Consider the following 25837-nt stretch of genomic DNA (forward strand, 5'->3'; position numbering starts at 1 on the left):
TCCTTTTCTTATATCAATTTTAAGAAACTTATAAAAAACAGTGTTAGTTATGATTAGTTTATCCGCAACGTTTCTTAAGTGTACCTATATGCCCCGCTCTACCCTATCACTTTTTTTTTATTTTTTATTTTTGACTCTTTCTTTCGTGCTTTCTTTTGCTTACTGAATGCAACACTACTTTCCGTTGTATGTTACACCGCTTTCATTCTGTATGCAACACCACCTTCTTCCTGTATGCAGCACCAGTTTTTTTCAAGCGCTCTATCTTAATGAGCAAAACATTTTTAAAAAAATGTAAATAAAGTACAACTAAAATAAAAGAAATATTTCGTATTTTTTTTACTGAGTTACCGTTTTTTCGTAAGTTCTTTAGTTATGTTTTATATTATTTTTTAATTATTTAAGTTTTTACTTATTGTTTTTCATTTCCGTTGGAAAAAAGACAACCGCAATGATTTGATGAGTTTTAAAACAAGCCCTAAAAGTTGTTCTAAAATAACAGTGGCGTAGCAAGCTTGCTACGTCACCGCTAACAAATAAATAATTTAGCCGCAGAGAGCTTCATGCTTACGTCTGAGTAAATGGCATGTTCAAACTTGCCCCAAAAACATTGTTTTTCGCAATTTTTTTTCTCTCGAACTAACTAACTCAATTTCGGAAGGACAATTTTGATTGTCTTAAATTTATCTTTATGACCTCATTTTTAGTTAAGTTTTCAAACTTAATTTTACTTTCGAGAGTTAAATTGGAATTTTTGAAAAATTGTTTTTTTTAGTTGGATTCTTCAAGAACTTCAAATGTTCGCTTATGCAAAACAAAATCTTAAAAAATTAATTTTTGCACCTAAAGGGAGAACAGAATGCCACTCCTTTTTAAAGGTTTTTTGCTCTAACTTTCAATAAATGTAAAAGAAACAAAATTGCTTAACCATTCCTTTTTCTTTTCGTTTAACTTATACTTCAGTTTACTCTACATTTCGTGTACAGTTTACTCTACATTCTCGTTTTTATCCGCTATTTTTGGTTAAAGGTTTACTTTACGAGTTTTAAGGGTAATTTTAATTTTAAATTGCCGGGGCTGGGTATGAGATTTAAAAATTCAGTTCTTTTGTTAAAATTAAACAAATGAACGTGAGCATAAAAAATAGTACTCATTATCTTAAAAAAGTAAGTATAACAATAATATTTAATCTTGTGACAAAGAAAAACGCAGAGAAACAAAACCAAATGCTGAAATTTAGTGACATTCTACAACACACAAGACCATTGATATACATTTGTGATAATTGAGGCTTTATTTTAACAATTTATAATTTTATCAACACAGTTGCTTTAACCTGCAATTGTTTTATTATGTTGCAATTTTACAAGATGTATAAAAATCATACTTCGAATAAAATTGCATTAACAAAGATGAGCACTGTTAAGGCAACCGGGAATGCCTTAAATTCATATGAGTTGCATTTTAATGTCAATAAGATCCTGTCGTAATTAACAGTTTCCGTGACAAATATTTTAAACTACCAAAGTTAAACAATAAAAATAACGTAAGATAAGAGGCACTAATTTTTATATACGATCTAACTTAACCTTAAAGAAATAAAAACAAAGTAGATAAATGGATAACATGTAGATGTTTTATATGCCTTATTTTTTGAAGATCGCAAAAAAAAAATTTATTCTGTTTATTTATTCAAAACACGAAGCTTTTTTGTTTTATGTATTAAATTTAAATCCTAAATAATAACCTGAAAACATGTTTTATTTACATTTCTTGTAGAACAGAATTTGTTTCCTTAAACGTAAATAGCATGTGTTTAAGCATAAATGCGTAAACAAACTAAAAAGTTTTTATGACAAAAGATCTATTGTTGATAAATCGTAAACTGTAAAATGTAGCCGTAATGGCTACATTTTACAGTTTACATAAAACTATTAGAAATGTAAACTAATTATTACTATTTAACAATTCCACCACCTTTATTTTGTTTGCTCTGGACTTTTTTTGTAGAAACACTTTCTTTAAAAAAAAGAAAACGTCAATAACCCATTAAAACTTCAATTTTCATGCGTTACTTTAAAAACATGTAAAATTAACTGCTCTCACCCGTGTAGCTAAATACTTTTAAAAACATTATATTCAAGTTTTGCGGAAAATGCACGAGGATTTGTTGTTGTTCGCGGTAAAAACTAGAGGGGAGAATGAAGTCTTAATAAATGCATTACCGAAAAAAAATAATCGTATATAAATGTAAATACATATGTATACGAAAATTATATTCAATTTCCAAATGTAATGGTATAAATTAAGAGTGTTTGCAGTTAAGAAACACTACATTTCTGAAAAAGAAGGCTCTTTTACATAGGTTAGTGTTGTAGCAAATATTTTTATGAAATGGTTCTATAATAGCTTATACTTGTTTAGGTGTTTTGAATATAGTTTATATATGGAATCTATTTGTCTAACAGAGTGTAAGATAAAAGACTATTATAAACTTTTAGTTGTGTTTAAAGAGTTTAAAATTGCCTAGAAAGTATACATACTTTCAAAGTAGATGTGTGTGAGTGTGTTAATATGTATATATATATATATATATATATATATATATATATATATATATATATATATATATATATATATATATATATATATATATATATATATATATATATATATATAAACACACTCACACACATCTATATACATATATATATATATATATATATATATATATATATATATATATAATATATATATATATATATATATATATATATATATAAACACACTCACACACATCTATATACATATATATATATATATATATATATATATATACTATATATATATATATATATATATATATATATATATATATATATATATATATATATATATAAACACACTCACACACATCTATATACATATATATATATATATATATATATATATATATATATATATATATATATATATATATATATATATATATATATATATATGTATATATATATATATATGTATATATATATGTTTATATATATATATATATATATATATATATATATATATATGTATATATATATATATGTATATATATATATATGTATATATATATATGTATATGTATATATATATATATATATATATATATATATATATATATATATATATATATATATGTATATATGTATATGTATATATATATGTTTATATATATATATATATATATGTTTAAATATATATATATATATATATATATATAATATATATATATATATATATATATATATATATATATATATATATATATATAAAATAAAGATTTCGATGAGCAAGATATCGGGTTTTCTTTTTGTTAGACCAAGTTATATCAGGGTAGTTAAAGTCTCCAACAATCAGGGTGTTTGTGTATTTTTCATATATATATAAAATAAAGATTTCGATGAGCAAGATATCGGGTTTTCTTTTTGTTAGACCAAGTTATATCAGGGTAGTTAAAGTCTCCAACAATCAGGGTGTTTGTGTATTTTTCATATATATATAAAATAAAGATTTCGATGAGCAAGATATCGGGTTTTCTTTTTGTTAGACCAAGTTATATCAGGGTAGTTAAAGTCTCCAACAATCAGGGTGTTTGTGTATTTTTCAGAAAGAATAGTTATGTGTTGATTTATCTTTTTATCATTTTCCTCATTGCTATTTGGAGAATAGAATGATGTTATTAGTAGCTTTGAATTTTTTGTTTGAATCTGACAACTAAGTGATTCTGGCGCAATTGTATCAAAGCTAACCAATGACGGTTTTAATGATATATGTAATAATATGCTACAAATATTGCTACACCTCTTTGACATGGTTTATTATTGTGATTTGTTAGTGTTATGTAACTTTTTATAGTAATTTCTTGGTCATCACATGTTGATCTGCAATTTTTTGGTAAAGTTTTAGTAAGACAAATGAGATGATGTGGTTTAAGTTTTTGAACAATGAAATTTAGTTCTTGGCGTTTGTTCAAAATCGAATCAATGTTTGTTTAAATTAAATTAAGTAGTTTAATTTGTGCGAGCTTGTTACTTTTATTAGATTTGAAGGTTAACCAAGGTTAATTTTTTGTTTAATAGTATTTAATGTGTTTGCTGAGTTTAATGATTTGCGCCTGATGCACCATCGAGAGGGCAAGTTTGGTTCATTTTCTAAAAGCTGATGGTTTCTACTCTTTTTTTCTTTTCTTAATTCAAAACCTTTTCTTAATTCAAAAAGTCTTTCTGCTGGAGTCATATCCGGGGTAAAATAAATATTTTTATAGTTGTCCCTATTTTGTAATTCCCTTGACGCGAATAGAACTTTATTGCATTCACAAATTTCAGGAAGTACAGCAATAATTGGAGGTGAATTTTTTGAGTCTTTTTTTTTTTAATCTTATTAATTTAATCTGTTTTTCATTGCTTTTGCCAATATAATCAAATATTTCATTGGCCATTAATTTATCATCATTAAATATATCTGAATCATCTATTTTACTCGGTTTGGGAATTCCAAAAATTACGATATTATTTTCTTGCTTTTTTTTATTTCCTTGTTCTAATATTATTGAATTTGCGATTGTGTTTACAGCAAGAGATTTTTCTGTGGATGTGGTTTTCGTAGAAAATTTCGACCAAAAATTAACAGATTCGTTTACTGTTGGTTGTTTAGCTTCAAGGAATTCTATTCTTTCTATTAATTTTTTTATAGTTTCTTGCTGTTCTTGTATTATATCAGATAATTCTGAACAGCTAAGTTTTCCTTGTTTCAACATATCGTTTAATAGTGATAAAACTATTGTTAATGTTTTTAAAACTATCGTTTATGTTTAAATTATGATATTTTTAGCAATTTACATAATGACTAGAGGTCCCAGTGTTTTTTTGTAAATATAATATTTAATATAAAATAAAGTTAAATTTAAGTATAAATATTTTATTCTTACTCAAATAAACATGACTTATCTTGTTGAAAGCGGAAGCAAGCAATATATTATATTATTATTACAATTAATATATATATTGTGGTTATATATATATATATATATATATATATATATATATATATATATATATATATATATATATATATATATATATATATATATATATATATATATGTATATATATATATATATATATATATATATATATATATATATATATATATATATATATATATTATAAATACATGTATATATATATATATGGTAAATCTGGAGTTACGTGGTGTAAAATAATTATTTATTTTTGCCTATTACGCTCTCGTCAGCGGAGACTTTTTAAATGTAAAGGAATATTTATTGGCTTCAGTACACGCATAGACTATCTTATTGTCTGCTGCAACATAGGAGTTTTGCTACATCGTCTGAGGGTTTGTCATGGGACAGCAATCTTTTCTTTTTTTATTTCAATAATGAAAGAAAAAAATTGCTCAATGATATCATGGCAAATGCTCAAATGATGTCATGACACTCCCTTGCGGCAGCAGGCTATATGAAAGTCAATATATGTACTGAATCCAATAAGTATTGAATAAATGTTTAAAAAGTATATGTGGGTTTGGTTGGGGCAGGCAGTGATAGACTGCCTGCCCCAACCAAACCCTCAGTCGGTGTAACAGCACTCCGTTGCGAGTCAGGCTATTTGTCAGTCGATATAGCAGCACTCCCTTGCGAGTCAGGCTATTTGTCAGTTGATGTAGCAGCACTCCCTTGCGAGTCAGGCTATAAGATAGTCGATGTAACAACACTTCGCACATGATTTACAGTAAAAAAAATAAAAATAAAAACATTTTATTAAAAAAAATAAAAATAAAAACATTGTTTATATTGTTAAAAACATTCAGAATGTTTTAAAAATATTCAGAATGTTTTTAAAAACATTCTGGTCAATTAAATTTGCGTTTTTGTGGCTTTTTAAAAAAACGATTAATTTGTAATTAAATTAATGGTTTTGACTTTCGTCCAACACGCAAATGTTGGCGTAAGAATCACTTTTTTCTTCCGTGCTTCCCAAACCCAACAAACTATATATATATATATATATATATATATATATGTATATATATATATATATATATATATATATATATATATATATATGTATATATTTGTGTGTGTGTGGTAAATCTGCAGTTAAGCGGCATAAAATAATTATATTTTTTCGCTTATATTACTTGTATCGTTTACTCTGTGGAGACTTTTTAAACATTAATGTAATATTCAAGGATTCAGTACATACATTGACTATCTTATATATATATATATATATATATATATATATATATATATATATATATATATATATATATATATATTTAAAATATTATTAATATATATATAATATTATTTTATGCCGCTTAACTGTGTATAATAAAATAATATTATATATATATATATATATATATATATATATATATATATATATATATATATATATATATATATATATAATATAATTATTTTATGTCGCTTAACTGCAGATTTAACACACATACACACACAAATATATATATATATATATATATATATATATATATATATATATATATATATATATATATATATATATATATATACATACATGTAGATTCCCCTTAAAAACACAAAATCACCCCTTTAAACACTACACGTATAAACTTTCAGCTCTGGGTTCCACTAATTTCATTATGAAATTTTTAAACAAAGTTTAATGAAATTATCAAACAATGATTGAATCAGTATCTCTAAACATACTAGATTACAAATTAATTAAAAGTACATCTCTTTTGCAATTTTAAAATCCCAAAAAGTGAATGCAAATCAAATTTTTTGTTTTTATAAAGGTTGAAATTAATGCATTATAACCCTCTACTGTTAAAATGTTTAATATTAGATTTGCAGTTATCTTATTTCTAGATAATGTTAGACTTGTTCTAATCCACAAATGTAATATAAATTAGTTTACAAATTCTTTTAGTTGTTTATTTTGCATTTTTTTCGCATTGTTATGAATGAAGTTTTTAAGGGGTCACTAGCTTTAAAATAGGAAATCTATCTTTTAATACAATAACAATGTTATTTTGAATAACAGGAAATAAGAAAAAAAATAAAAAAAGGTATAGATTTAATGCAATAACGATTTACTTTTGAATAACATATAAAGATAAAAAATGTATATATATATATATATATATATATATATATATATATATATATATATATATATATATATATATATATATATACTTTTTAATACAATAACAAAGTATATTTTGAATAACATAAAATAAAAGTTCTGAAAAAGAGGCATTAAACAAACATCTAAAAAATATGTATGAGTCATTAAGATTTCAAATATTTGACTCAAAACCAAAAAAGAGTTTTTTTCAAGAAATCAGATGATGCTGCAGATGCAGGAAGAATTATTGTAGGCTTCTTGTTTTTAATGCGACAAGCAATTTTAGTACATTCAGATTTAAGAATGGAATGACATTGCAAACACTCCTTTAAAGATTTTGCAAGACATTCTTTTATACAAGAGCATTGAGGTTTACAACGATAAAATTGTTTTGTTTCTTTTGGAGCTTATGTTTCTTTTTCTCCTCTGAATCATGATTTATTTTTCTGTTTTTCTCTATCGAGTGAAGCCACTTTTTGAAAGCACATCTTGAGCCTCCATAGATCTATGCACATTAGTGACCCTTGTTGTTTTTGTTTGATAAACCTCCTTGGACTTAACCCGGTTCACTGAAAGTAAACCAGGTACTTGTGCTAAATAAAGGCTTTTCTCATATGATTTCTTTATGAATGATTGGGACATTTTACACATTGATTTCCTATATTTGGCTGAATACTCTTTTGTTTGTGCCACTTTGAATTGTGATCTTGGAGTTGTTGCTAAGGGTCCTTCTTTTGAAGTCACACTTTTTATTTTCTGAGGAGTAGCAGATAGTAGAAAAACATTATCAGTTTTATCAATAAGGAGAGCTGCTTGTTTAAATTTATCCTGTTGCATATCATCAACATTAAGATCATTCTTACTTACACCAACTCTTTTAGCAGCTGCTAGGATATTGGCAGCAGATGCCCAAATGTTCCACATTGTTCCTAAGATATTCATAAATCTTTCTTGATTTATTGTCTGAAAAGAGGAAGAAAGTTTACCTTGCATGTTATTGTAATACCGATGGAGCTGTTGATTTATTGCTTGATCTAGTAGCTGTGTGACTCCAGTAGTATCAGGTGGAGACACATTTTCTCATAAGAGTATAAAATAAATTTTATATTTTACTTTTTAAAAATATGAAACTATAAGAGCCACCACTTTAGTTGTGAAAATATACTCACCTGATAATGAAACAAATAGATTTATAGTTATGCTCTCTCTGCTTTTGCGAATCATTTTTTTACATGTCTCTCCTCTGCCAGTATAAACTAACCTAGTGGCAGTACCATCTACACCATAGTTGACAAATTGTGGTGTTTCATCGTGATTGAAAACTCATTCTGTTGAAATATCACAGACCCATGCACCATTTTTAATTTTTTTTATAGTTCTTCATTATACTACAAGCAATCAGTTCATCAGTTAAGGCATCTGGGATAAAAAAAGTTTTAAAGTTATTAACAAAATCAAGTTACATACATATTCGACGTACAAAACATTTAAACTTATTCAAGTGTAAAAACCAAAAACACTTTTAGAAAAAAATTGGCAATAGATCTTTTTATATTTAGGCTTAAAAAAAAAGAACATATGTTGTTTACAAGTTAAATCACTAAACTAAGCTAAACAGGCTAAACTAAAGAAGGTGTATATGATGTTTATAAGTTAAACTACTTTTTAATAAATTTTCTACTATTCTCGTTTGTTTTTTTGATATTTTTTTCTCTTTTGTGTAAGTGTAAAAAATATGGCGTTCAGAACTTCGTTTTAATTTGTTTTATAAAATACTACTCTGTACCAAACAAATATCCCCCCTCCCCCTATTTAATAGATTTGAACTTTACTGATTAAATTCCTTTACTAATTAAACTTTTCTTGGCCTTAAACAAAACTTTTCTTTATTGAGCTGCGTAAACATACATCCTGAAGTACTTTTTTTTCAAAATTAATGTTTGACTTTGTATATACATGCATTTATAAACATTATGATCACCATGATCATTATCATCATCATCATCATCATCATCATCATCATCATCATCATCATCATCATCATCATCATCATCATCATCATCGCCATCATTATCATCGCCATCATCATCATCGCCATCATCATCATCGCCATCATCATCATTATTATTGTCATCATCATCATCATCAGCAGCAGCAGCAGCAGGCTTTAGCCTTCCTTTTTTATGCTGTTTCTCTAATCATGGTCAATGTTCAAATGAGCTATCATCTCTATTGCAATAAACCAAAACTCATTCTTGCTTGGCTTTTTAACAAGTTGCATCCTTTTACTGTATCTGTCCCTATTTATTAAATACTGGCATAAATATATGCCAGAATTTAATAAATAGTAAATATAAGTATAAAATTTGAGTATATAAAGAGTTATAAATTTATTTCTAGCCCCGGCTATCAACACCTGCTAAATCTTACAATTTTTCCGGGGCAAGATTTGCAAAAATTCTGATTTTTAGCCGGGGCTGGGGCCCCGGTCACTTTAAATATATATATATATATATATATATATATATATATATATATATATATATATATATATATATATATATATATATATATCAGGTCTTGCTTTAATGTAGAAATATAGAAATGCTATTAAGGAACATTTATTTTCTTTCTTTTTTATATTAAGTAATTCAATTTAATAGTAATATTTATAAAAATATTTGATATAAACAGTTTTCTATTTTTTTTCTTGACATTTTATAAATAAACTAGAAAATCCTAAACTTTAATATGGGTCATGAAAGGTCTGATGCACACCTCCCATTTGTTCTTGATTTGTTTTCAATAAGCACATAGCATAACAAAGTGGATATAATAATAGTTGACTGTATTGAATATTTTGGCTCCTATGATGTTGAAGCTTTAATTTCCTTGTTTATTTGTTGCTTTTTTTAACTTTAGGCTTTGAAACTTTACCCTGTTTTTTTACTGAAGTCATCTTTATTTTATTTGATATGGTGGCAAAATTTAATTACAAAAAAAAATTAAAAATATACTTTTAGCAATATCTGGGTCATATTTTGAAAATGTAGATATTATTTTGCATAAAATATTCGTAATTTATTTTGTCTTGCATTACTCTTAATTTTCTGTTGAGCTAATTAGTTTATTTGAAAATTTCTTCAATTTTTGCATAGGTAATGACTGAAAAGGTTAAAAAACAGTTATCTCAAAAAGTATATATTTAAACTTATGTTTACGGAAAACATTTTAAAGAATCCCTAAAAACAGTAAGTTTTAAATTTATATATCTTTAAAACAAATTTATTTAAAATATATAAATGATATAAATTTAAATATGTAAAAGAATAAGATATATGCATTATTGTAACAAATTAGAATTAAAAAAAATACAACTAAAACACAACATTTGTCAACACTTGTTTATCTTAGTAAACAATTAATGTTAAAGACATCACAATTTCTGCTATGAAGGTACTTTTCAAAATCAGTTATAACAGTCAGCATCTACAGGACCGGGGAACCAGCTTATTGTAAATGGGGGAGGGGGGAGAGGGGCAGCTTATTGTAAAGAAAACCATATTATAATAACTTAAAATGTTTATAAAATTTTTATGAATAAGAGCAATGATTAAACATATATTAAGATAATAAGATGGTGACATTAAAAAAAATTACTTTATTATATATCATTTTTGCAATGGGATCAATCTTTAATAAAAAGCCAACTATAAAATCTTATTCAAAGAGCAAAATACATTAACAACACTAAAGATTCAGTGATTTAAACAAATTTTATTATAGTAATACCATAATTATAGTAATACAATGTTGACTTGCTTTTTATAATTAATAGCAGTTAAGTAGAGTTGTTAAACTAGACTCATTTTTAGCAATAGACACCAATGGGAGGGTATCAACCAAATATTACAACAAAAACATCATTACAATTATGCAAATAAATAGCACTTAGCATTAGATATTTTTAAGTTCAGATTACATTACACTACGTATTATCAGAAATATGTGTTTTCTATATAATTATGAAGGCTAGACCTTTGATATACAACAGTAAAACCTCTTGGGACTAAATACTGTCACATCACTACTCAATACACCGCTTCGCTGGCAAAGTTGGCAACCTTCCTCTACACTCTTTTACATTTATTTTAAAATAGAATTTTAGTTATGAAAAATACCCGGCTAGCATTACATTCAAGTTCTACATACATAGAAAATTACTTGCTTGGCTAGTTTAAAAGCCTCGCTCTATGCGCACTGCAAGTCACTATACTCACTTTGCTAGTTTCATGGCCTTGCTCTAGCTCTACACGATTGGTTATGGATTATAACATTATACTTTTTTTAAATCAGTTATAACATCAGGTAAAGAAACAGAAATTGTGTTTCAAGTAACACAATTAGCTTTATTAAATTTTTTTGTAAAAAAATAATGTGTTTAATGGTAAAACAATAATCATTAATAAGTTAAGTACATTTGAAAATAAAACATAGTTTGCATATTATTTACTAAATTATTCAAAAGTTATGTCATTTTGGAAATCCAACTTTTGGAATTTTACATTCTATTTTTGGAACAATATTAGTACTGATAAATATCATGCAATTTATGAGTTTCTTATTAATTTGGTTAAATAATGCAACAACAAAAATGTTCAAATAAATAATAAGTATAAATGATAAATAAAAAGGATTATTAATAACTAAAGTCAACTAAAATACAACGTGCTTGCGAAATGTAAATTTTCGAAATGAAAAATGCAAAGATAATTTAAAAACATTTGAAAATATAACATTATTTGTGCAACATTTTTCACCTATCATTCCTTGAATGGGATGTTTATCAATTTTGAAAATAATCTTTTAAATGCTCTTATTTTTAAACATGCAACTTATAGTTGACTACGAGAGAAACACAATTTTTTTTATATACACTAACTCCGTCAAACATTAAACCTTGGTTTTCATTGGTTCTCATTGTATATGCCAATCAAATAGGAAACTGATGACTTTTCATAACAAAAAAGAAAATTAGAATCTGATAGAGCCAACTGAACTCGGTAAACAAATACCTGTTTATCATCAGAAAGAACTGTTGAAACCTCAGCATCAATAAAATTATTTTGAATGGCACAAGCTTTTGTTCGAGTACCATTGCATACCCAAGTTTTAATAAATTTCTAAATCAGATTATTACACAACCAGTTTTAAATTTTAAACAATGTCAAGGCAAACCTGTAGGAATCAGTTGAATAATAAATGAATCCATGTTAATGAGTGTTAAAACTCGTTTAGCATAATTATCTCATTCATCATCTCCAAATATCTCATCAACCATTAAGCCAATACTAATTATACACTGATGTGGTGTTTCAATATATTTTTTAAAAGGATCTTCCTTTATAACAGGTATTGTTCCACTACTGTGTTTTTGTAGCCATTTTGAAAATTCCTCTTACCCATCATATACGCTCATTATTCAGTTAATGCAAACTTAAATTTCATTTAAGAAATGTTTGGGTATAATGAATTTCCAGTCTATGTGGCTGTAGCAGATTTAACATCTTACTGCTGATTTCAGCTATCAAATAGTTATGTATAAACCTTTTCATATTACTGGCTGGTCAATCCATAAAAATGCAATCAGGAATGTTGATTACATAGTTAATACATAACCCACAGGCTACCTGCCCAATACATAGCTATTATATTGCATGCTACTACATTACCAGCTATATAGGTACTACATAGCTACTACATTGCCAGTGGACCACAACATAGCTACTGCATATGCATGTAGTCCTTTATATAAGATATAAAATTCAATATTTTAAATAAATTTAATTGAAATTTATCAAGCTTACTTTAATAATATAAAATCAAAAGTTGGAAAAGTAAAAAAAAAATTTTAACAATTAAAATATAATTTCAAAGTAAATATATTACTTGATTTTTGCAATATTAAATAGTTTTAAAATAATTTGATGTCAGTTAACTAATAATCATCACTAAGTTCATTAAACACTAACTAATCGCATTAAATTAGACATATAGCCAATTACACGCTAGAAAATTCTTTTTTTAGCCAATTAAATTACAAATTATAAGAAAGACGTTCAAAAAAGCCTAGTAACTACTTAAAAGTGACGTTAAACATTAAATTGGAGTATTAATATTTAGACCAGAGTTTTCTGGATCTGTAACACGGATCATGGTTGGTCTGACACACCGCTCACTTTTTCTATATTTGTTTTCAATAAGTTACAGAAAATGAGAGAAAGTAATCATCTTAGCCTCATTAGAGATCTTTATTGACTGTGCACTCTTGTGATGTGTGAGTGTTATACACGCATAGCATTACAAAGGAGATAAATTAAAAGATGTCTTCTGAATATTTTGGCTCGTATAACATCAAAGATTTAAATTCATTGTCTATTTACAGCTTTTTTGATTTTAAGTCTTAAAACTCCATTCGGATTCAGAAAAATTTACTTTATTATATCATTTTTGCAATGGGATCAACAACAGATTGGCTTGAAATTAATTTCTTTCATTAAAAGCTAACTATAAAATCTTATTCAAAGAGCAAAAATAGTAACCACACTAAAGGAAAATAAATATTATAGTAATACCAAATGTTTTCTGGGCTTTTATAATTAAAACAGTTTGGTCAAGTAATGAAACTAACTATAATCATTTTTAACAATAGACTGCAACAGAAAAGTAAGCCAAGCTGTCTATCAACACAAAACATTACAACAATGGCAACACTTTTAGTATTCAAAAGGAATACCACTTAGCATAAAATATTTGTAAGTCCACATAACATTACACCAAATATTACCAGACGTGTGTTTTCTAAATAATTATAAAAGTCTATAAGCACAACTACAGCGGTCTGCTCAAAATGCCTATATAGTAACATAATTACACAAGAAATTTTTAATTTTAAACAACGAAGAAACTGGATTTAAGATGTTTAAAAACTCAACAGGAAAGTTATTTCTTTAAGACTGTCAATCTCAATTTGATCATCACTTAAAAAAGTTTTGACCTTTCTCTCGATAAATGTTTGAGCACTTACCTATTAATTGACAGTGAATCCATATTAGTGAGTGTTAAACAATCTCATTTAGAATAATCAACTTGTTCATTATCTCCAAATATCTTATCATTATTTGAGCTGTTTTTTCTAATATTGCACTAATATTTTTTCTAATAATGCACTAATTTCAATACATCCTTTAAACAGATCTTTTTTTTTTGACAGGTATTGTTCCACTAACATGTTTTAATAGCCATTGTGAAAATTCCTACCCTATCATGTGCTCTTATATATTCAGTTATTGCAAATTTTTGCAACTATTTTCTATGTAATGAACATTTTATACTTTTACAACTTCAGCCCTCTTTTTGCAACAGGCAGTATTTGCCTTAAGTTGCCGCCAAAGAGAATGACTTTCCTTCCAAATGGAAAGTCAGTTTTGCAAACATATAATGGAAAGTGGTTACATTAGATGTGCTGTTAACCAATATTGAGACAGAAAGTTTGAATTAGCCATGCAAAGTATATCCATTTGCAAGTAGAGCTGCTGCTGTGCCAGTCCATGCTGCTGTAGCAGATTTAACACATTTATTGCTGGATTCAGCAATTAAATAACTACATATAATTGTTTTCACGCTACTGACTGGTAAACCCATAAAAAACAATCAGGAATGTTGATCACATAGGGAATACATACCCCACGCCCTACCCACCCAATACATAGCTGTTACGCAGCATCCTACTATATTACCTGTTACATAGGTACTAGATAGCTACTACATAGCTCGTGGCCTACAACATAACTACTACATGCGTTTATTTAAAACATAGTATTCAATATTTAAAATCAATTTTAATAAAATATATTAGGCTGATTTTAGTAATATAAAATCATAAGTTGGAAAATAAAAAAAAACAATTTAACTAAAAGAAAGAAAAAAATAGTTTTTATAAATAACCTGATTTTAAGTCAGTTAAATTAACTGTCTGGGAGAATAACTAATAATCCTCATTAAACAGCAACTAAGCGTATTAAATTAGACTTTTCATATATACAGTGGGTTGCCAAATTATTAGGGACACTTTACTTTTTAAGTAGTTTTAAGGTATAAACTACTTTAATGAATAAATATGTATCTTGTAGTTATTTTTTTAATTGTTTTTATTGTTAGAGAGCTTTATTTAGAATATAAAACAACATAATTACTTTTTCATAGCTATTTATTTTTTCATAAAAAGTTTTAACATTACAAATAAGGTAATAATCTTAATATTTTGTAATGCCACCCTTTGCAGCTTTCAGATGTCGGGGCATGCTTTCTATGCAGACTTGCATTGTGTTGGAGACTGGGGTTGCTATGCCACTCTTTTATATGGGTTTCTATCAATTGCTGCTTGGTAGTGATGATTTCTTTGGCAATTTTCCGTTTTGTGAACTCGTATAGATTTTCTATGGGGTTCATATCAGGTGAATTCCCTGGCCATGGCAAAACACGCACTTTTTTTTCAGTTAGGAATGCTGTAACACTTCTAGCTTTATGGCACAGGGTAAGTCATACATGAACATGTATTCTTCATTACCAGGGAACCATTCTTGGACCTGGGGCAGGAGCCTGTTTTCCAGTACTTGCTTTTACTGGTCCTGCTTCATGGTCCTTTCCACAATGTAAAGGCAGCCTATACCCTTGGCTGAGATCACAGACCACACCATAACACTCACAGGATGTTTAACCCTTTCCAAAAGGCAGTCCTGGTGGAATTTTTCTCCTGGGCGTTGTCAAACAAATGAGCTTTTGTCAATCAAAATTTTATTTGTCTGAGAAGCAGACCTGTAAAACATTTCAAAGATATTTTAAATTATTAACATTTCTGGTTTGTTACAATATTATTAATTATATTTACTCTACTCCAGTCTTCAATAGTCATATGCTGGTGTTTTCTAGCCCATTCCAGTGGCTTTTTTTCATGGCTTCAATTAAACATAGTTTTTTGGTTGGACGATGACCCATTAAATTCTCTTCAGCCTTCTCTGAACTGTCCTTTTGAAGATGTTAACTCCTTCATTGTTTATCATTGTAGCTATTTGAGCCACGCTTTTTTTTTTGTTTTTAAGGCAGACGTCTCTAATTTTATGGTCACAAGGTGGAGTAGTAATCCTTTTTCTGCCACTTTTGCAGACACGGTCTGGTTCTAGAGGCACATTTGTATCAATTTTTCTTTTAATTCGGCTTACTGCTGACTTTGAAACACTTACAATTGCTGCTATCTCTCTCTGAGAATGTGTAGAATGGAGCAGTAAGGTTTTAACTTCCCTGTTTTTTCTGGGGGTTAAGTCTGGAGACTTGCCCATACTAAAAACTTGCCCATAAAAATCAATGAGAGGTGAGAATAGTTAGAATAAGTCAAGATTTATGCATTAAAGTCAGCAAAAATAATAAATTATTAACTATAACTAATTGAACTTCAATTCAAATTGGGTTTTAATAGTTCTGAACTGGAATAACTTGCAAAAATTGTTCCAAAAATAAATAATTAAAATCAATTTTAAACTTACTCCAACCACACTTTTCAACAATTGACAGCTAATTGAGTAATAACCTAACTTTTTGACTGATAGGGTGGACTGACACAATTACCACAGTTTAAAAACAATTATAGTTATATTAGTAACTAAATACACAAAAATAATTATTTAAAAACAATTTAATTTCTCGCAAAAATCATTTAAACTTTAAAATTACTTAAAAGATAAAGTGTCTCTAATAATTTGGCAGCTCACTGTAGTTAATTACACAATAGAAGATTCTATTTTAGTCAATTACAATTGTTTAAATTACTAATTATAAGAAACTCTTTTAAAAAAGCCTAGTAACTACTTAAAAATTATGTTAAGCATTAAATGTTAAACATTAAATTGAAGTATTAATATTTAGATTAAAATATGTTGAATTTTTTAAAATTGTTATTTCCTAAATTTCTAATTGCAGCTTTGCAACTAAATATTAATTTTTATTTTAAAATAATTAGCGAGTAACAAATAAAAAAATTACAGTAGTTTATTTACTTTATTTATTAAAAGTTTATCACTTTTAATAAATAAAAGTTTATCACTAAGCGATTTTGTTGTAAAAGCAAAGATCATTTTTTCAAACATCATTTATTAAAATTATATCATTATTAAAAATAATGTTTTTATACCATTTATTAAAAAATAGTCACTGGGCTTTAACTTGCATTATAAAAAAAAGTTATATTGTATGTTATTCAAATTTTTGATGCAACCTCATATCACGTTAAATGAATTTAAATTTTAGTAAATAAAAAAAAAAGTTCAAAAAGAAAAACCAACAATTGAAATTAGCTATGATATAAAGGCCAATAGGTATATTGCTAGCATTATCAAAAATGTTTGAAAAAGCTGTTATATATTGTATTATATATTATTAAAAAAATTGAGAAAAATCTTGATGATAATGGAATTATTCCAATTAATCAATTCGGCTTCAAAAAGGTATGCCATGCAATACATAATAATTTAAAAATTCTCAATATGATAGCAGACTATAGAAACCAAAATAAAATTGTTGCAGTCATTTTAATTAATGTAAAAAAAAGCTTTTGATACATTTTGAATCATTGTTGGCGGGGAAAAAACTTTGATATGGATCTATTCATATTTAACAAACAGAAGGCAGTCAGTTATTATTGAAAGTTCTACATTTGTCTTTTTTGTTGACAATACAATAATTATTGCAAAAGCTGATTCTATTGAGTAGTTACAGGAAATATGATGCAAGTGAATTATAAAAAATCTCTTCATCCTGAAAAAATGAAAATAATGATATTTGAGAGCACAAAAAATGTAGAAGTAAAGTTACAATGGCTCGAGGTTACCCAATGTAGAGAAAATTTAAAAAAATAAAAAAATGTTATCATTCTTGGTATTCTTTGGATTGACAAAATGAAAAGGCATCACCACATAGTACAAACATTAAAAAGATAAGGCATAACTACTTTAAAAGTTTAATAAACTATTGCCTTATAAATCTAAAGTTATTTTATACAATGCTTTAAATAGAAGTCATTTAATGTATGGTGTTGAAATCTGGGGAAATAGTAAATCAAAAATAATTATGCAACTCATATGTATACAAAAGAAAGCTCTACGTTTATTATAAGTCCCAGCAAGGTATACACAAGACCAATCCTAAAAAATGGAATCTGTTATCGTTAGATCAAGAGTATCAAATTGCTATTAATATCCAAGCATGGAAGATATGTGTTGGCTTATCATCACCTTTGATTAATGATTTTAGCTGGGTTAAATTTAATAAATCTTTGAAAGTTAACAGAAGAATAGCTCTTCTTAACTTTAAGAGTTGCTTGTTGTCGAATCAAAATTGCAATTGAAAATAATCAATTAAAATATATGGATTTGCTTCTAACTGCAAAAAATTTGAAAAACCAAACAAACAAAATAACTTCTGCTCTTAATATGGCTTTGAAATGTCTCAATATCTGTTGTGCTGAATGTTAGTTGTAAAATTTTATTTCAATTTTTCAAGACAGTATATTAACTGTAAAAATTTGGATATAAGGATGACAGCTTTCATTATTATCCCCACTCAGTTTTCAAGTTAAGTTTACCTTTTTATTGTAAATTTATATGATACTGAAGAAATCATTATTAAATAAATAAAAAAGAGCTAATTTTTTTTAAGAATAAAATTGAAATATTGAACAATATTTAAATAAATATATTTTTAAATAAATTTGATAGTTAAACCTAAGCATTAACTATGATTTTATTAAACTTAAATATATATTTTTTAATCAAAATTAAATTTTATATTTTTAAAATTAAAGTTAAATTTGATATTTTTTTATCAGAATAAAATTATATATTTTTATTAAATTAGTTTTAAATTAAATCATATATTTTTTATCAGAATTAAATTGCTGATACTTGCTTCAAGCAAGTATTAGTGTTTTTCAAGCAAAAAAATTAATCATTACGATAAAATAAAAATAAAAACAAAATAAAATAAAATATCATACTATAAAATGAAGATAATATAAAATAAGATTTAACTTTTTTTTTTGTTTTAATTTATTTTTTATTACTATAAATTAGAAATTATAGAAATTTAATTAATTTTTTTTTTTTTGAAATCAAAAGTTGTATGGAAATTCTTGTGCTTGCAAGAAGATAAATAAAAGTTTTTATTATATATATATTTTTTATGGTTTTTTTTTCACATTTTATTTATTAACTTTGTATACAAAAAAAATTTATTGTTAACTATAAACAATTTTGTTTAAAAATATATTTATTTAAATATTGTTCAATATTTGAATTTTATTCTTAAAAAAAATTAGCTCTTTTTTATTTACTTAACGGATAAAGTATATCACAGTAAATTTACCTATTAAATAAATCAAAACAGCCAGTTGAGTTACTATTGTTTTTTTGTTTTTTTTTGTAAATATCTTGACTTTCAACAAGACTGCAAGCAACCACTATTAGAGTTGAAATTTACTGGAAAAGATTTGGATTAACAGACAACTTAAAAGATTGTAAATTGTATGAATCGGGAAAATAAGATGAAAGAAGCGAATTCCAAAGAATTGATGTTTGAGGAAAAAAAACTAGACAAATAAGAATTTTTGGAGCACTCAGGAACAGTCCTTAGTATTTAGAGTATTTATAGAAAAGAGAAAGAGAAGCAACATTACGACAATGGTTACAATGGTTGAAGGTTGACTGCAAGAGCAGGTCCAACTATGTTTACAATGCGTTTTTGCACTTTGTCCAAAAGAGAAAGGACATCATTCAAAGATCCGCTCCAGATATGGAAACAGTTTTCCATACAAAGACGGGTTTGAGACTTATAGAGGTAAAGGATAGAATCCGGAGTGAGAAAGTAGAAAAGCATGATAAAGAGATTCAACCTCAGCAGATGCTAATTTTGCAATGGGTTTGATATATGGTTTCCAAAAAAGATCGGAAGTAAGAGTTAATCCAACTCAGGGTAGATGACTCATCGAGTACATTACCATTTGTTAATAAAGGAAGATCTAGATTAAGTTTTATTTGAGTTAAAGTTCACCAGCCACTGAGAGCCTCATGCTATGGTAGAAATAAGATCTTTTTCAAGCTCAATTGCCCCCTCCAAGCAATCAGAGAGTGTTGGTTAATTCTTAAGACAAGAATAAATGGTAATATTACGGAGCAATGACAACTTATATGTGAGAACTTCTGAAAGATCATTAATGTAAATTAAAAGACGTATAGGGCCAAGGATAGAACATATAGGAACCTTTAAAGTTATCGGAAATGAAGAAGAGTGCTGTCCATCAAGGACATTTTTTTACACTTCGATTGGTAAGGAAGGATTTAATAGTCTTAAAGATACTACCTGATACACCATAAAAGAAGAGCTTATAGAGGAGACTAGCATGCCAAACTTTTTCAAAGACTTTAGAAATGTTGAGAACAATAGTCTTAATCTCTCCGCATCTATATAATGCATGATAAAACCTATTGGTTATTACTGTTAACAAATCAGCAGTAGAGCATAAAGATCGAAATCCATATTGATGATCAGAAAGTAAGTTATTTGATTCAAGATAAGAGATTAATAAATTCAAGATGAGAGATTAAGTGTTGTTAATTAAGACTCAAAAACCTTGCTTATGATAGGAAGAAGGTTAATGGGGCAGTAGTTAAACAAGTTAGATTGCTCTCCAGAATTTTTTTAAAACAGGGATAACAGATTCTGCTTTCCAGCATTGGAAAACAAGACTCTGATAAGTACTTGTTAAATAGTTTTGAAAGTATAGATGACAGCCTCTGATAACACTTCTGCAAGACTTCAACAGGTATGTTATCTGGACCAAAAGCTGCAGAAGAGTCTGAAGAAGCTGGAGTGATACAAATGTTGAGCACTGGATCATCCTGTTTGTCAGCTATATAAGGTTGGATTTGATTAGTGAAATCAAAAGATGAGACTGATGAAAAGATCTTAGCAAACAATTCAGCTTTATCTTTAGGTGAGGTAAAAAATCTGAACCATGCAAAAGAGGTAGAGTAACAGATTTGCATATTGATATTATAGATAATTTTAAAGATTTTCCAGAAGTCACTGGAGCTTATTTTTTGAGATGAAATACAAGATTTTGTGACCTGAGAGTAGTGGGCTTTGGCATTAGACAAAACATTTTTACAATGGTTTCTAGCAATAGTAAACAGATGTCTGTTTTCTGGAGAATAGTTTTCCTAATAGGTATGGAAATAATGGTTTCGGTTAAAAATCGTAGCAGCACAATAAGATGAAGAACATGGAGAAGAGCGAGACTTGACTTGTCGAGAAGGAATGGCATTGAATTCAGGCTGGCATGGAAAAGTTTCCATGATCCTGAATCCAAGAAGTTACATATAAAGCACATTTGTCAGCAGGAAGACAAGATTTCTATTCAAGGGCCACACAAAGAAAATCACAGAAAGAGTCCCAATCAGCTTTAAAGTAGTTGTATAAAGGTACAATAATAGGGTAATTCTAATGATAAATATAACTGAGATAATAGTTTTAGAGAGATCAAACCGTGATCAGAAGCAAGTAAGGGTAAATTTGGAGAAATTGAGCACTGACTTCCTAGTCAGAAATAAGACATAAGTCGAGTAGAGAAGTTAAATGATTCAGATTGTTTGGAATGCAAATAGGAAAGTTGACTATTTGTGTTATAGATTGAGAAAGGCAAAAGTTATGCGCTTTAACACCTGCAAAGTCACTGACACTAGAACCAGGCCATTCAGTGTGATGAGCATTAATGTCACCAACAACAACGATATTGGCTAATGTATAAAGAGAGAGGACTTGGTCAATTTGTTCAGAAATAACATCGAAAAGAGTGCAGTCTTGAGATGAAGGAGAGTGATACAGAACAAAGAGAAAGGTAATAGAGTGAAGTGGCGCTAAACAAAAGCACATAAAAGAATAGTCTATGGATTCGAACCCAGTTTCCTGACAAATGGATGAATTTTTAAAGGTATAAATGCCTTTGTCTAGCATGTGACTATTAGAGTCTTCACAAATTAAAGAAAGATAACCATCAACACTTAGATCACAAGATGAGAAAGTTGAACTCAAATTAGTCTCACAAAGAACAAGTAGGTCTGGTGAACTTTGCAAGAGACGAGACTTAACTAAAGAAAAGTTACTTCAAAGATTACAAATTAGTGAATGAATTTAGAGAACTATTATTTAGAGAATATATATATGTGTGTGTATAATCTAAAGTGTGTATAATCTAAAATGTGTGTGTGTGTGTGTGTACACACACACGCACATTTTAGATTATACACACACACACGCATATATATGAATATATATGTGTGTGTGTGTATAATCTAAAATGTGTGTGTGTGTGTGTGTGTGTGTGTGTGTGTGTGTGTGTGTGTGTGTGTGTGTGTGTGTATAAATATATATATATATATATATATATATATATATATATATATATATATATATATAAATATATATATATATATATATATGTATATATATATGTGTATATATATATATATATATATATATATATATATATATATATATATATATATATATATATAAACACACACACATTTTAGATTAGGGAATTACAAAAGTGTGATAAAATTCTGTCACTTTGTACTAATGTGCTAAGGATAGAAAAAAAAAAGAATGCAGCGACAGAGTTTTTTATGACAGAAAATGTTATTATACTTTTAATTTTAAACATTATTGTATAATACTTTCCAGAAATGTTTGGAGAATGTTTATTTACTGCTCACATTTAAAAAATTGTCAGTTTCAAAATATTTAAAGTAGAATTTTTATTTAAAATAAATAGTTTCAGAATGAAACTGGAAATATTGCTATGAGCATACTAAGAGTTGAAAAAATAGTTTTAAAATTTAAAATTTTTTAGATTAAAGTCAGCATTTTAGCGTATATTTTAAGATAATACACAACTAACAACAAAAGCGCATTGTGCATTGTGAAAAGTTCTTTACTGTTAAATGTTTATAAAATAACATTATTTATCATACTTTTATGAGTTTTTAAATACCAGAGATCTCAATTTTGGTATCAGTAAGATACAATTTAAATTAGGGCACTTAAATCATTTGAAACCTTATAATACAAAAATTTCATTGAACTTTACAGAACTTTAAAAAAATCTGTAAAATATCAGAGTATTAACAGTTTCGTGTTGCAGATGGAAAGTCTCCCTGTGGAGGCCACATAAGGAGCCTTTTATTATGGCACTTAATTGATTAGCAGGGATGGGGCAACTGCATAACATAGGGTGTCATATACTATCTATGATTTAATCCTGAATAGACAGCACTTTCCTTTATTTCCAGTAACTTCTGAGATACCTCAAGGTTCCATCCTTTGTCCCTTAACTATATTAGTGATCTTCTTAATAATCTTACCTCGAAAGTCTAATTGCTAATGAAACTATATACTCTAGTCTTGATGAAAAGTTTTTACTTTTTGTTTGGTTAGAACAACTTTTTTGATTGGTTATTACGATCTTTTTTCTGTGGCTGGTTAATTTTAATGTTAACAAAAGTTTTTTTGTTAATAATTATTGCAATATTGTTGATTATCCTTTAATATTGTTGAATATCAACAATATTAAAGGATAATCTGAAAAGAGGGTAGTTCTCTATTTTACTTATTCTTTGATTATCTTTTACTACTTGCCTCGCATGGTTACCATAGATACTAACAATTTCAATGTTAACTTCTGATTCCATTATATATATTGCAATCCTAGTTTAAATTAGGCATTTCAAAACTTGAATCGTAAAAAATATGTTGAGGATTTAAAAAAAGGGTTGCTTAAGACGTTTGAACATTTAAAGGCTCCCTAATGCAAATATATATATTATTTTAGATTTTACTGCATAAAAAATAACAATTTGTAAATGAAAATCAAAAAAAAAGAATTTTTACAATTTTTCTGATAAAAATATTTTTTCAATATTTTCTTAATAAAAAATTATTTTTGAAATTTTTATATAATTTCACTCAATTTGAATGTTCAAGAGTATTTAAGCAACCTTAAAAATTATTTTTATACGCAGTGTTATTTTGTTATTTAGAACACATTTAAGGGAAAATTAAACTATTGTTTTAAGGACCACTCTTCAAGTCAGTCAATGTATGTACACTCCTTGCATGTTTTATCTATTTAAATCAGTCAATGTATGTACACTCCTTGCATGCTTTATCTATTTAAATCAGTCAATGTATGTACACTCCTTGCATGTTTTATCTATTTAAATCAGTCAATGTATGTACACTCCTTGCATGTTTTATCTATTTAAATCAGTCAATGTATGTACACTCCTTGCATGTTTTATCTATTTAAATCAGTCAATGTATGTACACTCCTTGCATGTTTTACCTATTTAAATCAGTCAATGTATGTACACTCCTTGCATGTTTTATCTATTTAAATCAGTCAATGTATGTACACTCCTTGCATGTTTTATCTATTTAAATCAGTCAATGTATGTACACTCCTTGCATGTTTTATCTATTTAAATCAGTCAATGTATGTACACTCCTTGCATGTTTTATCTATTTAAATCAGTCAATGTATGTACACTCCTTGCATGTTTTATCTATTTAAATCAGTCAATGTATGTACACTCCTTGCATGTTTTATCTATTTAAATCAGTCAATGTATGTACACTCCTTGCATATTTTATCTATTTAAATCAGTCAATGTATGTACACTCCTAGCATGTTTTACTTATTGAAGTCAGTTGATACATGTACACTTTGTTGCGCTAGTACCTAAATAATTCACTAGATAAAACAAAAAAAAAAATTTAAATACAAATAAAATTTGTTTTACTCAAATCTATGGTAATTTTTATCTTATTCTTGTTCAAATTAATAAATTAATTATTTAAGTTATAAAATCTTGTTCTAATTATTATATTAGTTATTTAAATTATAAAATCATGTAATATAAGAGAATTTTTGACTGTTTTTTGCTTCCTGCAGTTTCTGTCCTGGGACTAGTAAATTTACTATCAATTGCTAATTCTACTTTAAAATTGATAAGTTTTTTTTTTAGAAAGTACTTTTTTTTTATTCTTTTTTTTTTCTTTATATTGTTTCACCTTCTGGTTAAACTCTCTAAAGAATACATTATACACAAATACATTAAATATACATTATACATTACATTAAAGAGGAAATTAGACAATACTTATTATTTTTTCTAATTTGGAAAATTTTTGAAGATGAGGTCATTTTGATTATATAATAATTTTTAATTGTGGCATATGATTGTTTTCAAATCATAAAATATTATTTTTGTTTGTTAAGATACAATTATGGAAAATGGATGGCACTTTCCAACTTCATATGAGGATTGGATAAAAAATGGTGTTGAAGAAGTTGCTGAATCTGGAGAAATAGAAAATGTTCTTTTTGCTGATGGTAACTGTTTTTATTCTACTTATGAATTTATAGTTTTATCTTTGAAGAAATATTTTCTTCTCTGTTACATTTATAATTATATTATTAAAGT

At 26.9% G+C, this 25837-nt stretch overlaps 2 protein-coding genes across 3 annotated transcripts in view; one reads left to right on the forward strand and one right to left on the reverse strand.

The window, feature by feature from the left end:
- Positions 1–2146: 2146 nt before the first annotated feature.
- Positions 2147–25837, forward strand: part of LOC100213847 (MAP kinase-interacting serine/threonine-protein kinase 1) — a 72280-nt gene continuing 48589 nt past the window's right edge. Inside the window, exons 1-3 of one of the 2 annotated variants that reach the window (XM_065801472.1) lie at positions 2162–2365; positions 10346–10438; positions 25633–25746. In XM_065801472.1, the coding sequence (XP_065657544.1) occupies positions 25641–25746 (106 nt within the window). In that variant the 5' untranslated portion in view covers positions 2162–2365; positions 10346–10438; positions 25633–25640. Of the gene's footprint in view, positions 2366–10345; positions 10439–25632; positions 25747–25837 lie in introns of both variants that reach the window. The other variant, XM_065801471.1, reaches the window with a different exon arrangement.
- On the reverse strand, positions 7644–23997 carry LOC136082653 (uncharacterized). The gene is made up of 5 exons (XM_065802068.1): positions 23991–23997; positions 22295–22441; positions 22016–22210; positions 9169–9381; positions 7644–8266 (listed from the first exon to the last, which is right to left on the reverse strand). Exons 1-5 carry the CDS (start codon positions 23995–23997, stop codon positions 7644–7646), a joined length of 1185 nt encoding a protein of 394 aa, XP_065658140.1.

The sequence above is a fragment of the Hydra vulgaris genome, chromosome 07 (genome assembly GCF_038396675.1).
Source record: "Hydra vulgaris chromosome 07, alternate assembly HydraT2T_AEP".
Classification (NCBI taxonomy): Eukaryota; Metazoa; Cnidaria; class Hydrozoa; order Anthoathecata; family Hydridae; genus Hydra; species Hydra vulgaris.